Raw genomic sequence first — 15,726 nt, forward strand, 5'->3', positions numbered from 1 at the left:
TATCTCACCTTCATTCTTTTTTTTCTTCTCGTTTCATTATTTCTACTATTTACACCGTGCTATTTTTTAATCCATTCCTATCATCCTTACAATACCCACAAAATGGAACAAAGCACTAAACCCTGTGTTGTAAATGGTGTCACCGAGAGATTGCCCGATAGCTCTTGGAGGTCAGGGAGCTGAACCAGGTTCCCTACAGCTCGTGTATCCATCCTGCCTAGGACTTGGTGGCATGAAGGGTGATAAACCTATGTAAACTCCAGGGATTAATTAGGGGTGGGTCTTGCATCTGTAGAGAGCTTGATCTCTCTTAGAAGAGAAAGGGAGATTAAGAGCTGTGGTGAAAAAGAGGTCTGCAGTCTATGAAAAGAGATGAATATTTGAGAAGTACAATCTAAACGTTCCATTTTGGCTCATCTAGAAATGGAAGTGAGTGTGGAAGGGAGGGAAAGCTGCATGCAACCAGCTCAAGAAGGTGCTCAAATTAAAGCTTGTTTGACAAAACCACCCAGAGGCCCTGGAGGAGGGGTGGTCTCTGAATACCAAGTCAATACCAAGACGTTGGTATCCATTAGTGACAACAGAGTCCACTGTGAGCACCTAAGCATTAGTGTATATGTGCATAGCCAAGCAATACTCAGATCCAACTGCCTTGCAGTGAGTTTAGCCTTTAATACCCACAGTGATTCTTTCATGTTTAGCACCTTTGCTGCCTTTTTATTGCTTCCACGGAAGAATCTGTCAGATTCAAGAGAGATTAGGCAGAGACCCATCTAAGGAGCAAAACAACGCCACTGAGCAGTGCTGAGGTTTACTTACCTCAGAACGAATGAAGCAAAAGGTTCATAATGGTAAATGGATAAATCTGGAGAATATTCTCTTTAAACAATCCCCAGAGCTCTCAGCCTAACACGCAGCTGCAGAAAAAAGACCCCAGCCACTGAACAGGATGTTGGCTTGCATTATGGTAAGAACAGGGTATATATCAGAAGAGGTGTTACTGTTACTGTACAAAACACTGGTGAGTTCTCCTTCAGAGTGCTCTTTTCAGTACTGCTCACTCTACCTAAGAAAGGTATGATTAAGGGGATAAAGCAGGGAGAATGAGAATAATACTGTGCCTTTCAGGTCTCAGCTTTAAAGCAAGACCGAAGAGCTTTGGTATTACCTTGTTTAAAACGTTCTGTGATTCAGTCAGTGATTTTAAAATAATGAAGAGGATTAATCGCATTGAAACAGACGAAGTCTATGAAAACAAAGAAAATGAATTTGAAAAATAGGATCTTGAGAAAAGAATGAGGGCAGAGAAGGGAGAGGCACGTGTGAATGCTTCAGGAAGTATGTAATGTGAGTTATCGGTGGGGTCCCTTGAAGCCAGAAGCTTTAGAGCAGAATAAAGCGAAGATAGATCTGTAAGGAAAACATGGCTATGATCGTTGTATTGTGGTTGACTGTTTACCAGTAACACACAGGGATGCTGAAAGCCATGCCAGGGCAAGCTCTGGGAAACACCTGCAGCACAGAGGAAACAGAAGATCCTACATCCTGGGTGGTAAGGTCCAACAGAGGCAAAGATAGTGCAGGAAGGCATTGACTGGCAAGAACTTTGCAGTGTGAAGACAGATGGCTGTCAGGTAGAGTTTGTGGAATAAGGCAGAGGAGAAAAGGGAGGGAAATCTTATTACTGCTATTAATCCACCTTAACTGCAGATTTCTAAGGTGAAAATATAGGATTTACTTTTAGATCTTGGCTGGGAAGGATCATGCTGTGGAGGTGGCGGTCCATGCTCAGTGGTTACGGTGCAACCATTTCTGACATGCAGCCCACAAACTTCCAAAGGATCATGGCCAACTTCTAGGGGGGCTGTGAAAGCCAGCTGAGAAAAGTAAGCTGTTGTGGTTAGGCCTCATCGTCATGGGCAACAGAGAGAGTTCCTAGGAGATTAGGAAAAAAAACAATAAAATCTGGAAAAATATGGTTGGAAGATACTGATGGATTTGATTTGTGGAGGAAAGGGATTCCAAGCTCCCCACTTGCCCCCCTGTTCTTCTGTTTCTTGGCTCCACAGGGGCAGGAGCAGGGTTTTTGGCACAACTTGTGTGCGGTACAGGAGCTGGGAAGAGAGTGCTTCTCTCTAGATACATTTTCTTACTTCTTTTATTTGCCTTTCCTTTTGTCAGGAAGGGGGTGAGCCCATACCCTCTTGTATGACTTGCACAATGTGAGAGGGAACTCAGACTCCTATTAGTGGTGGGGAGATCGAGTCAGACAGCCTGGGCCATGGGGAGGTTGAGATAAGCAGTGGGATTTCAGGGCCACAGCCCGAAATGAAACATTCTTTGGTCATGAAAGTCCCTACTTCTCTAAGATTCTGAGAGAATCTATGACCCAGGATGGATTTCCAAATCAGCCAAATGTATGGATACCACTGAACACAGGTTTCTTACTGTGAGTGACTCCATTGAAAATTGCAGCTTGCCATCTGATAGCTTCTTCCACCGCATATTATAAAGTACTTTGTGTTGTTGTAGAACTCCAAGATAGCCCATGGCTTGGAGAGCTTATAAGATCAGTCTTCATGTCCTGTGCGGCATCAAGGAAGCAGGCAGCCCTCAGGGACTGAATAATGCTTAATGAACAGTTAATGATCATAATTTGAGGATATAGACATGAAGACCAACCTTTCCAGTGTTTTCTTTAGTGATCTCAGTGATGGCAGAGGGAAAAATGCTTATTAAATCTGCAGATGAGGCAAAGCTGGGACTGGATGCAAGAACACTGGAAGGCAGGATTAAAATTTCAGATGATCTTGACAAACCGGTGATGTGATGTGAATAAAAAAAAGGTGAAATTAATTAAGGACGACTGCAGGGCACTACGCTTTGGCAGGGATAATTTTAACTAGCAGATTTAGGATGGGGAAAGGCCAGGTTAGCAGTTCTACAGAAAAAGGTAGAGGAACCCAAGCTAAACGTGGCTAAGCAATGATGTATAGAAACCAAAAAGTTAAATTCTCAGCAAGACTATGCAAATAAGACATTGAACAGAGGTATAGGTTAGAGGAGCCATAATATGAGGTAGGTGTAGACCAGCTAAAAAGTCCAGAGGAGAATAGCAAAAAGGATGAGAAATGTGTGATGTACAACCTACAGTCTTACGAAGTTTGGATTGTTTTGCTTGCAGACAGCAAAGGAGAGGTGTTCAAACATTTTGAAAAATGCTTTGAGGAATCAAAAGTCAAAGAGAGACGGAGCCATTTTCTATGTCCATAATGGAGAAAGTAAGGCATTAAAAGCTTAAGTTGCAATAAAACAGACTGAGGTTGCGTGTTGAGAAAAACCACCAGTACAAAGAGAGACAAGCATTGGTATACACTGTCAGAAAACCATGGGAGGTTTCTGTCTTGAGGTCTTTCAGAACAAGGCAGACAAATCTGTGCCATGAGTAATCTATGTATAATAGATCCTGCCTTCTAGCAGGGAAAAGGAGCAATTAGTTAACTCTTGCAGTCCTTCCTGCCTACTTCTATTTGTGTTTCCACTCTGGCAGATTTTAATGCAATAGTCCTGATGCTGTTTAGTACTGGCTTTATCACACCTGTTCAAATCCCTGCTTTACTGCACTCTTGGTGGGTCTGATACGTCAAGGTTGTGCACACTCCTTGCACACGTGCAGATCAGAGCTTCACTGCATGTCCAACTGGGAGCATTTTTGCCTAACATCAAAAGCCATACAAGTTTTTCTTCCTGTGACACAATAATGCTCAGAATATGTGTATTTCCACCGGATGCAGTCATTGTGTCACCCGTCTTTTCAATCAGAATTTCCCATCTGCTGAATTGTGTTTCAATCTGAGTTATTTTATCCCATATCTTACTTTATAATATTCACACAAGTGCTTCACTCAGGCAAAATTCTCCTCTAAGTTCAACGAGTTTTGCCAAAGTCACGACCTCTAGACCAATTCTTGTGCTGTGCACAATACCACTGTGTATTGTGTTTACCACTTCTACTGCATTCTGAATTCAGCTCTGATTGATTTATTCCAGGTCAAATTAAAGAAATCTTCAGAAAGAAAACCACACTGGCTTCCTCCTAGCTTAGAAAAAACGCAGTCCTCCCAGTTTTCATTTTGGTTCAGGTTTGGTTTGACTTCCCAGAAATAGCCATCTTATAATAAGCTTAGTAAAATTACAATTTAACTTACAATAGAGATCTTTAACTCTTGCTGTCACTAGGCTCTTATCCTCTGGTTTTTCCAAGGTTCCTCGACTACTTTGTTGGATCAGAATGAACTAATGTCTTCCTTAGGAAGCTGGAAGTGTTTTATCCAAATTATTTTGGGGTTTATATGGTCTCAATCACTGACTTCTTTCTAACTTCTAAAGAGCATTTCATAACTGTAAAGTTCCACAAGGTTTCATTACGTAGAACAAAGCTGCTTTTGCTTCGTTCTCATCTTGGTATCCACATGGAAAGTGCACTCACAAAATCCAAGGAATAGGGATTTCAAAATTTGCCCTGACTCTTATGCTGTCGAACAAAAATCTGTTTTTCTTTCAGCTCAATTCTGACTTCTGTAATATTGTGAGTGAAGCTGAACAGTTGAGATGGCATTACAGCTCTGGGTTGGACTTTACTCTTACAGATACGACAATGCTTTTCTACCTTTTTAAGCCACCTTAAGACCTTTCAGAAAATGAATCCCTCTTTTGCTCTATCACACCACTATTTTTCCCTTCTCAACTGAACAAAAATCACACTAAAAGTTGAGTGTTCCTTCTCTTGTCTCCACTTTGTTTGTTGGCTGCTTGCATGTAATGTATATGTTTAAAGAGATTATAGATATTTTTAATCAATTTTTTCAATTTTTTCCAATTATTTTTTTAATGTTTGCCTAATGGACTAGAAAGCTGATAAACACTCCAGACCATGTGAAACCTCATGTGCCCACACGTGTCCAACTGATTAGTCTGCTGACAGAGCAGCTCAGGACCATCACTTGCACAGAAAGCAAGCAGCGTGCAGGAGGAAGGCCCTCTGGGACTGCTTTTTTATGATAGCAAAGCTAAGCCAATAGGGCTGGTAAATTGAAAACCTGACCTCTGTCTCTGTACTATTTCCTCCCATGCTTGCATGTTTTGTGGCTTTCCAGTATGCATCCCTGCCTCTCCTATCTTGGACTGAGTTGTGAAATACTTCCAGATAATTTATATGGCCTGATTGTCTAGGCAAATCTTTAATTAAAATACTTATGCACAGGCATAAAACGCGTAGCTTTATCTTTTGAAATATAGCACGTCTGGTTTGTAAGAATTGGGCTGTTCATATTTCAAGGGCTCTCTTCTCAAAACTAGTCCCTGTGATAAATTGAATGAATTATGTTTTTGTTGGCTGTCCTCGTTACCTCCATCACTGCATTTCCAATTTATCAACATAGTTTTGAGAAATTGTTAGAATACGTTGCGCTCATAAGCACCATGGGGAGAAAAAGTATCCATTTATTACTGCTATTGTGTTTGATTATATTACGCATATCCAAAGGACTAAAAATGAAATGTCATATTTAATTCTCCCCTTACAGTAGACAACATCACCCTTTCTTCTCTCCTTCCAAAAACAGCTTGGAAATTAATTCTTCATTTTCATGTTAAATCAGTCATACAGAATAGAAGCAAATATGCATTAGGGACAGGGCAGGATTAATGGAAGCCTGGAGCTCTGAGCTCTATTTCTGGCTCTGCCTTTTGCTCTTTGCCATCTTCAGCAAAGTCATTTGACCTCTGGCCTTCAGCCTCTCAGTTAGTGGAATAGGAATAGAATCAGCTTCCTACAGATGCCTCTAACGATTTGCCAAAATCCTGTCTTATCCGATCACCTGTGTTTAATATCTCCTCTTAGGGTCTTGCAAAATCAGTGAAGGCTGAAGTGGTGAACTTTGCATGCAACCCAATATAAAATCTTATTGGACAGTTAAGAATTGAAGATGGCTAACAGCTTTCAAAGGGGCAAACTCCAGCCAGGAGAATGGATCACAAAGCCACTGGTGATATTTAGTACCGTTCAATACTGAAAAAATGATTGACTCCAGCCTGTCAGGACTGGGAATTAAACGCGCCTTCAGCACAAAGCCTGTAGCTGCAGGAACCTGCTGGAGTGGGAGCTTGGCACAGCTGCACCCAGGCTGGCTGTGCACATGCAGCTGAAAATGATCACTCACAGCTGAAGATGATCACCCCCTGATTAAAGCCCAGTGGAGACTCATGGTCTTGTGGAGTGTTCTGGAAGTGCAGTAGTTCCTGAGTGTGTTTTCAAGAGAAGCACACTAGAGCAGTTTGTTGCCCTACTGAGAGAACAGATTGGTTTGGTAGAGACTGGTACAGATCGGTACAGTTCATTTTCTGTTGCCCTGCCAGGCTGAGCAGAGATTTCTTGAAAACTGACTCTGACAAAATGGCTTGGAGTGGCTGAGCACCCTTGGGTGAGTTGTTGGGAGCTGCGTGGTTTGGTTTTGTTTTTTTATGGAGTGGAAGGGAGAAGTCCCCCTTGCTGAGGGGAACTGAAACTGGGGAAGGTTTTGTGGCAGATGTGAGCCAGGACTGGGGACAGGAGGGCCTCTCGTGTCCCAGCCCCAGGTGCTGGGGGATTTTTGTAAGCAAACAGTGGTTGCTTCTGAGCAAGTTTGGCAGCTCAGTGCTGCTGGACCAGACCCACTGTGGTTCCTTTGAGCCCAGTGAGTGCTGATCCGTCACCTGCATCAGCCCCTGGCCTGGGATGCTCTGAGGGCAGCTGTGGGGTAAGCCCAGGGAGGCTGCGCTGAGCTGCCCTGTAGACTTTACCCTTTCTTTCTTGTGTGATTTGCTCCAGTGATTAATGAGAGTGGCTGTTTAAAAAGCTGGTGTCTTATTTGCAGTCTAAACTTGTCTGGTTACAGGCTCCAGCCAGGAGCTATTTATCTCTGTGCAGGCTCTGGAGGTGGGCACTGTGGGGGAAGGGGCAGGTACTCACCCAGTGAGGCAGACCTAGCCGTTTTCTTACAATCTTGCTGGGAACACTTTGCAGCTATGGCATCTCACAAGGGTTGTGCTTCCCTTTGGGGTAAAGAGGTCTCTGCCTTCACAGAGCCCTCCAGGGAAGCCCCAGAGACACCCAGCAAGACCTGCTTTCAGTGGTAAATGAGGACTGTCTGCGGATGGCCGCACAGTCAAGGTGCAGGGTGGATACTGTGAACTTGCAGGATCTGAGGGGAGAAAAGCTTAGAAACACAGTTGCGTGCTCTTAGAAATGAAATCCCTCCTTGTGGCGTTGGGTTCGGGTGAGCTGGCTGTGCAGTTAGTGGGTGCCGAGAGCCCAGGTTCCTGCAGAGCTGCTTGCTATGGGTGCTCTGAAGGACCAGCTACTGCAATCCCTGACACCATTATGGGGCAGGGGATACGCAGGGGCACTAAACTAAAGCTCAGCTGCTGCACAAAGAAGGGAGAGAGTTCCTGCTGGCTCCCACCTGGGGATATTGCCTTTGCCAGGCACCCATGTCCTCTCAGAACTTCAGAAACACCTGTGTCTGGAGACAAGGGGCAGTTTCCCAAGCTCTGGGCTGTCTGGGTGCTTGGCAAGGTGGGGGTCTACATGAGGTGCTGGCAAAGAGGGTGCTTACGTCCGATGCCAAAATGAGCAGGGTGCACATACAGAAACAGGGATTAGCTTTGCACTGGCTCCCTTATGAATGAGGCATCTCAGAATATTTATGTCCTACTTGAGCCCTGTAAATGCTGTCGCTCAAAGCGGCAGCAGGCACCAGCTTGGCCGCTTTGGAGTGCAGCGGGTTCTCCTATAAGCGGCTCTCGGTAAATCAGGGAAGCGCAGCGCCTCGTGAGCTTTGCTGGCAACGTTTTGGGTTTGGGATCGAGGCCGGTGCTCGCGCTCGGAGCTGCCCGCCGCCGAGCCGGGGCACCCCGCGGGGTCTGCGGCGGGGTCTGCAGCGAGGCCTGGCAAGGGTTAACGCCGAAACCCCACGCCCCCTTTGACGGAGTCGGGCCAACCTCGCCAAATTTGAAAAGGCATCCGGGGCTGAGAGTGCGCCCTGTGCGCCCCGAGCAGCCCCGGACCCCGCGCGGGCAGCAGCAGCCCCGGGGCTCGGAGCTCGGACGGAGCGGGCGGCCCGGGGAGCGGCAGCCGGCGGCCTCGGGGTCCCGCGGAGCGAGAGCAGAAAGGGGGGCGGGGGGGGAAAAAAACCCCTCGCCGTGCAAAAATGCGCTTCGCTCTTTTCTTGTCCTGGTGCTGCTGCCTGCACGGATGCGCGCTGGGAACCGGCTTCCTCTATCAATTCCCAGCGTCGACCCTGCAGCACAACTACCCCGAGCAGAGCTCGGGCTCGCCGGGCAGCGGCTTCGCCAGTCGCCGGTGAGTAAGAGCGGGTCCGCCTCCGCCCGCATCCCGACCTGGGCCGCCCCATCCCCGCGCGTGCGGGAGCCGCCTACCTGCGCTCCGGGAACGGGGCGCGGAGCGACTGCGGCGCGGGGCGGCCGAGCCCCGGCGGAAACCTGCAGCCCCTCCCCGCGTCCCCCGTCCCTGCCGCGGGGAGGGGATGGGGCTCCGCGGCTGTGGAACCTCCTGACCCGGGGGATGCCGGCAGAGGGAACTGTTACAGCCCTCGGCTGTGAGGAAGTCTCGTTCAGCTCAACAAAGGAAAAAGCTTAATTGCAAGAGCTCCCCTCAGGAGCTGCAGCTTTCGGATAGCTGCTTTAAGCTACCCATGCTCGTGCTCCTCTCCCCACCCTCCCCAACCAGCTTCTTATAAACTTGATATAAATCAGTTTTGATTTACTGAACCGTACTGCTTCAATAGAGCAAACAATTTAGGCTTCTCCCCCTCCTCTGTGTTTTCTCTGGGTATTTCTCTAGAGGTGAAACAGCTGTTCAGATGAATGAGCCGCACTGTATAAAGCAGGAGAGTGGCTTAACCTGATTCCAGTTGTTCTTAAATTTCACTATTTTTTTTTTTCCTGCAATTCCCTTAAATGGGAACTTGGGAATTTAACATTCAGCGCTCGTCCATCCTGTCTCTACCCCTTCCTCCTCCCCTTGCTAATAGCTGGCGTGCACGAGCTGTGCTGCTGTGCAGGGGGCTGAGGTTAGTGCTGGCCATTGGGGCTCGGCGCTGGGTTAGGGCGTCTGCACGGCGATTTGCCTCGGCGTGTCACGAGTGCAAGAATGGGCACTGGCCTTGCGCCTTGCACGGTTCTCACATATGGTGCCTATTTCTTCTCCAAGTGGGGGTGGTTTTGTTTGCTGGCCTGTCAAACAGGCCTCAGTCTGTAGGGGGTGTGATGTTAAAACTACAGTAACTGTCAAAGGGTTTGAAACGGCAGAAAATTATAGGAGAGTAATGGGATAAACCTATCCCAGCTGGATCTGCTCCAGGGTACCCCCTTCCCCGAGCATGAGCTGCAATGAGAACCACATGTCATTTGTCTTACGTATCTATTAGCCTGCAGATCTTTGTTCGGAGCTACCACGCTTACATGAGCGAGGGCTGCGTCGCTGCTCACCAGAGACCTTCCCCAGCTCACACACTTGCACGATTTTCCCATGCCTCAGTTGTTTGGATAGCTGACACATTGTCAGGAGAACATATCCCTCTCCAAGCCTATAAAGTGTTGTATAAAACCGTCTAAGGCTGATTTAAACAATGATGTTGGGAAATCTTTTAGATTTTTTTTTTTTTTTTGTCCAGTGGAACTTTGCCTTGTGAGAATCTCCCATTCTAGTTTAAAGCACAGGGAAGAACCAAGAAGTCAGAGGGAGGGAAAAATCACTGCTGGGTGTTTTGAAACAAGCAAAAAAAAAAAAAAAAGAGCGCTTAGTCAAATATTGTATGTTGAAGCAATTTTTTTTTTATGTTTGGATTTGAGTGGTGGAGTTCTGTTGTCTAACAGCTTCGCTTTGCTGGGACAATCAGTGTGGGAAAAGCTGACCCCACCAGAAAGTTGGGTCTTTGGAGGGAAGCCTCCTGTGGGGTGCAGCCTCACACTGGGGTAGCTGTGCTTTCCTGGGTTTCATATGGGGCTGGGTGAAGGGCAAGGCTCTTTGCTCTCAAATCTCACTGTGATCTGTGTGGATGTGAAGAGTTGTTTGTCCTGGGGCCTGAAGCATGGTGCTATCAGCTGTTGTTAGCAGTGATCAGTGCCCCCCTTGCTGTGTGAACAGGGGACCTTGCTAGCACCTGAATTACATTAAGCCACAGCAGCTTTGTCCCAGCGGAGCTTGCTGTCCTCTGCCTTGCAGAGGCTGTGCAGACACAAGGTGGAGGTTGGGTGACCAGCAGCAGTGGCACGGTAGCCACTCCTGCTTCCTTTCCACAAATTTCCCAGTGAATGCTCTGTCTGGTGGCTTCTGGTATTTCTCCTGGATGCCATCAGCCAAGGATGAACAGACTGGAGCCTTGGAAGTTACTGCTGCAGCTCCAAGTTTCGGTCTGTTGCAGCGCACACTGATGTGATGCTCTGCAGCTGACACCTCTTGATATGAGACATCCTGTTCCTGCAGTTGTCTTTTTCAGCCCTTGATCACTAAGTGAAGACATAGTTGAGCTGTCTGAGTATCTGCTATATATACATATATTTTTAACTGTCAAAAAACTGTATTTCTCCATGGAGGGGGAAAAAAAAAAACCCAAATGGTGCTGGAATCCTCTGTCATTGATGAGGAAAACCATTCCAAGTCCCTAATATCCAGGTTGCCTCGGAGATGGGCTCCCAAAGCTCTAAGGACTGCTGAAGGGTGCTGGTGTGTTTGTTTGTTTGTTTTTGCCAGATAAGTGAGGCCCTGGGCAGTGTGAAAAGCATTTGGGGCACACGTGTGAAATTTGGAGGAGGAAGCAGAAACCATTATTCACATCCTTCAAAGTGAAATGGTAGAAATGTTCCAGTGGAAATGTTTCTTGCTTGCTTCCTTTCTAAAAATGAACATTCTAGGTTCTGGTTGGTTTTAGTGGCGGATCTTGGTTATTAGTTAAGACATTTGCAGTCTGTCTTCGCATACGCTTGAATTGCTGTGAAGTTCTGTAGGGGCTGCATGTCTGAAATCCATACAGCAGTGCTTATTGGCCTTACATATTGTGGCAGCCTTGCTGTCGTGCTTGAAATATGCATTAAATTAGGCGATCTCCTCATAGGACCCTTGTGTGGCTGGCTTTCAGGATCAGTTTTTAGGTGGATTTTAAAGTCTAAGCAACTGCCTACACTGTGTGTAGTCATGCAACTGCATGTTTGCTAGGAATACAAGAGACCCTTCCCAGCCCTGCTGGAAGGACTGTGCACAGCTAGGCTGCAGTGTAATGGTCTGCAGCCTCATAGGTGAGGCTTTGGTACTTTCAATTAAGTGTGGGTCTCTTTATGCAATAGAAGCCTATTGTTCTTCTTAGTACAAGGTGATCTATAAATCTATATCCTGATTTATATGTAGTCTATCAGAGCACTTTAAGAACATGTCTCTGGAGCTTTCCAGACTGTTGTCTGTTAATTCTCTCTTTCTCAGAGTAAGATTGTTTGAACCTAACTTCAGCCCTAAGTTCTGAACCTCTTGTGGCTCTCGAGTGTGACATGTGAGACTATAGATAAGGGAAAAGAACTGCATTTCTCCAGTTATTGAGAGGATCTTGCTTTCCGAGTATTCCCTCTATCACTTAATAGTCATAGAATCATTAAGGTTGGAAAGTCCTTTAAGATCATCCAGTTCAACTGTCCACCCACCACCAATATTGCCCACTAAACCATGTTCCCTAGTACCACATCTGTGTGTTTCTAGAACACCTCCAGAGGCAGTGACTCAACCACATTCCTGGGCAGCCCATTCCAGCATCTGACCACTCTTTCAGAGAAGCTGTTTTTCCTAATATCCAACCTGAACATCCCGTGCTGCAACTAGAGGCCATTGCCTCCTGTCCTATTGCTGTTACCTGGGAGAAGAGGCCAACACCCCCCCTCTCTCACCACAACCTCCTTTCAGGGAGTTGTAAAGAGCTGTAAGGTCTCCCCTGAGCCTCCTCCAGACTGAATAATCCCAGTTCCCTCAGCTGTTCCTCATAAGGCTTGTGCTCCAATCCCCTCAACAGCTTTGTTGCCCTTTTCTGCACACTTCACGGCCTCAATGTCTTGTAGTGAGGGGCTCAAAATTGAACGCAGTACTTGAGGTGTGGTCTCATCAGAGCTCAGTACAGAGGGGCATTCACCTCCTGCTCCTGCTGGCTGTGCTATTTCTGGCATAAGCCAGAATGCCATTGGCCTTCTTGGCCCTCTGGACATACTGGTGGCTCATGTTTGGCTGAGCACAGACTAACACTCAGGTCCTTTTCCTCTGCACAGTCTTCTAACTGCTCTGACCTAAGCCATTGGTGTCAGCCCATCTAGATTCCTCTGCAGGGCCTTTCTCCCCCCAGGCAGGTCGACACTGCCTCCCAACTTGGTGTCATCTGCAAACTTACTGCAGGTGCACTCATCCAGAGGCGACTGGAATATATTTATCAATAAATATATTAAACAGGACTGGCCCCAGAACTGACCCCTTGGCAGCACCACTCCTGACTTCACCAAGAATGAAGAACTCCAGGAGGTCAGAAGGTCTTGAGCTCATCACCAAACCCTTGAACTGTCTATCCAGTGTTTGTCTCCCTGGTCTCTGCAGCCATCTGATCTTCGTCTGACTTGCGGGGCTCAGTGCTGTAGCTCTGCAATGTAATTAAAACAGTGATACTAATGGAAGTTTAAGGACCTAGCAACACTGAAATAGCTTTGAAATACCAGACGTGACTGTAGTTACTGCAGTAAATTGTATTCATTTAGGAAATCTCCTACTGTCATGCCTTTCCAGCTGCTTGTGTGAATCATTTCCTCTCACCTATGGTTCATTTTCCAGTTCTAGGAAGGAAAAGGCAGCAGAGAGGCAAAGCAATGGGTGGCAGTGAACTTGTGCTCCCCTTGGATAAATTAACAAATGTGTCTCTTTCAATAACCCTTATTTGTTCATTTTCTCAAAGCTGAGCTTGTTAGTGCACTGAAATCTTAGTTGAAACACATCAGGTTAGAAACTTAACAGCTTTGCTTAGGGGGAGTCGTTCTTGACACTTGGATCATAGCTCGTATCTTTGTTTTATTGTATCGGGCTGTGCCTTGATAAAGGGGGGAAACGAAGAAAATGATGAAAGCATCAAGTGCTTTAGGTCTGAGTTAGAGAATGGGTTAGCTACTCAAACTCTTCCATGCTTCAGACCTAGTGTGTCTGGAAACAGTATTGCTTCGTCAAGTGTAGGCTACCTCTCCAGTATTGTAATGTTAAAATTCGTTGGACCTCATTTCTGCGATACGCTCAAGGCTCTTGATTCACTTCTAATTAGGTGTAGGCAGTGCTTAAATTTACTTTCACTGAAGCATGATGTTTGTTTTGAGGCTTTCAGCTCAAAGCTAGCTTGTGCCAATTTAGATGTCTCAAAGACTCTGTTAACGGTCATACTGCGAAAAGTGTAAAAAAGCAAAACAAAAAGCCCACAAAAAAAACCAGCTCATCAGGTTATTGTCTTACAAATTGTCAGCTTTTCATATAGTTGATCAGTAAAGCTTCTGCTTAGTGTATTTGTGCACAATATGGCACCGATCTGAATTCAAGTTAAGTCACTACAGAAGGGAACGAGGGTGGGAAATGTGATTGTTTCCTATTGGTTTTGTTCCTCATTTCCTTTTTAGGAAGAAACAACTATTTGTTGACTTGCAATTCATTTTGTGGAACAACATGGTTGAGATGTGTTGGCTTTTCTCGATGTCTTTAGCTTTTTCTCGTCTTGGAAATGAAGAGATAAGTGAAGAATGTGCATGGGTGAAAGTGTTTTTTAGGCCTGGCTATTTGAAAAGAATTGTATTCTGAATAATTGAAGAATAAGGGGAGGCTATTTCAGGTTTGAGGCTCATTTTAAGCTTCCAGAGCAGGGAAATCATAACTCTGGCTAAGATGAAACCTCTCCTATCTGTTTAGAAGTGGCCTTCTCCCTGAGGCCTGCACTGTGGGCACTACTGAGATGAAAGCTGAAGGCAGCTTCCAAATATTTAATGTTTGGGGCAGGTCAGCTTCCTTTTTCATATCTGTGTGGTTTATCTGGAAAAGATAATCTGTGTCTTGAAAATTAGAAGAGTTGATTTTCGAAACCTCTTTGAAGCTGGGAAGGAATCTGTGAGCTGCTTTTATGTAGGACTCTTTTCTTCCCTGTGGTCTGCTGCATGTCTCCTGTCTGTCCTATGAGAGCTGACTGAGGCTGTTATTTGGCTTTGTCCCTTTGTGCTGAGCAAATGAACCCTTTGTCAAAGCTTTAATGTAAGGTACCGCTGCACAGAAGTGCGTCTATTCATGTTCAGTCTTGACATCAGGTTATGCAGCCAGGTATCTTTTTAATTGGGTCCAAATTTTTCTGCCCCTAGGAACTGAGTGGAAGTGATGCTCTTTGCTACATTTTCAAGTAGGTGCAGGCAGGTGTTTATGCACAGTATGTCAGAAATACCAGTGCAGCAAACTTCTGGGGCGGGGAAATAGCCCCTGGACCACCTCTGCTGAGTACACAGTTAAGAATGGGCCCTGTTTCTTAGGGTCTGTTTTCTCATGTACGTGCGTATGCTTTTGTGGGGAATTATTCTTGATCTGCGGCTGGATGACTCTTGCTTCTTGCTTTTTGCTTCTTAATGAAATACTTGATAAGGAAAAGAGGTTAAAAAGAACAAGCTGACAGAGTACCACATAAAGACACTGCAGAGCTTAGACTAAAGGTTTTTATTTTGTAACGGAAGATACTTTCATAGGAGAACGGTTTTGGAGGCAGACCTTGGAGAAGTGGGAAGGGTTGCACAGCAAGTATGGTTGCAGAGCCGGCTGCTAAGTGACTGGTGGGCCGCCCTGGGTGAGAAACTGCAGTAGGATGCTCCTGACCTTCTGCGCGTTGGATGTAAGAGCTCTTTAACACTGAGACAAGGAAGCAGCATAGGTGCTAAATGAGCTGTTGTGAAGATCTTGTGAGATGGAGCTGTTCAGTTATGGCATCGTGCAGAAACTTCGCTTTTGTTCTTGGCTTGTCTTTGCCTGGGGTCAGTCTCCATCTGCTCTTCCCCCACAGGTCTGTGCTTATTTAGCCCTTCAAAAGAGTGGTGCTGGGAGCTCTCAGCTTGGTTCAAAATGCTTCTTCTCATCACGAAAAGGCTTGGGGCAGATGGGCTGCTGAGGCTATTGGGATGACGTAACGTCTCTGTGCCGAGCCTCCCATTGGCCTGGTGCTGCGGTTCTTGGTGGGGTGTGGTAGCCCTGAACGGAAGGGCAGACATTTCTCTTTGCTGTGTGCTGCTCGGCCCTTATTAAACTCAGATGTTCCTAACCCCATCCTCCGGGCTCTCATTATTGCTGTAAACACAGTAGAGCACAAGGAGCTTTTTAAAATCCTCATTCAAGGCAGCAATGGGTGACAGCTCTACCAGCAACTCTTCAGTGCGTGCCTGTGTGTGTAGGGCTTTGGCATAAGTTTAACCTTCCAGCCAAGGGAAATACTGCTCATTTTCTCTATAGAAAAAGGCTTTTTATCTGATGCCACTTTTCTTCCTCTTGCCTCAGGTTGCTTGGCTGCTTGGCTCTCTTCTTGCCTGACTCTTACTCCTTCAGTACTGGTCTGTTTTCTGCTGCCCTGCTTCGTGTGGGCTGTC

At 46.2% G+C, this 15,726-nt stretch overlaps 1 protein-coding gene across 22 annotated transcripts in view; it reads left to right on the forward strand.

Annotated features, from left to right (window-relative positions):
• COL26A1 (collagen type XXVI alpha 1 chain) overlaps window positions 1–15,726 on the forward strand; it is a 194,714-nt gene that overhangs the window by 30,536 nt on the left and 148,452 nt on the right. For 3 of the 22 annotated variants that reach the window (XM_021415806.1, XM_021415816.1, XM_021415804.1), the window contains exon 1: window positions 8,100–8,401. The exons of 12 other annotated variants lie outside the window; for them this stretch is intronic. In XM_021415806.1, coding sequence (XP_021271481.1) covers window positions 8,294–8,401 — 108 coding nt within the window. In that variant the 5' untranslated portion in view covers window positions 8,100–8,293. Of the gene's footprint in view, window positions 1–8,093; window positions 8,402–15,726 lie in introns of those variants that run through there. 7 more of the 22 variants (XM_021415801.1, XM_021415805.1, XM_021415809.1 and 4 more) reach the window with 5 other exon arrangements.

The sequence above is a fragment of the Numida meleagris genome, chromosome 18 (genome assembly GCF_002078875.1).
Source record: "Numida meleagris isolate 19003 breed g44 Domestic line chromosome 18, NumMel1.0, whole genome shotgun sequence".
Lineage (NCBI taxonomy): Eukaryota > Metazoa > Chordata > Aves > Galliformes > Numididae > Numida > Numida meleagris.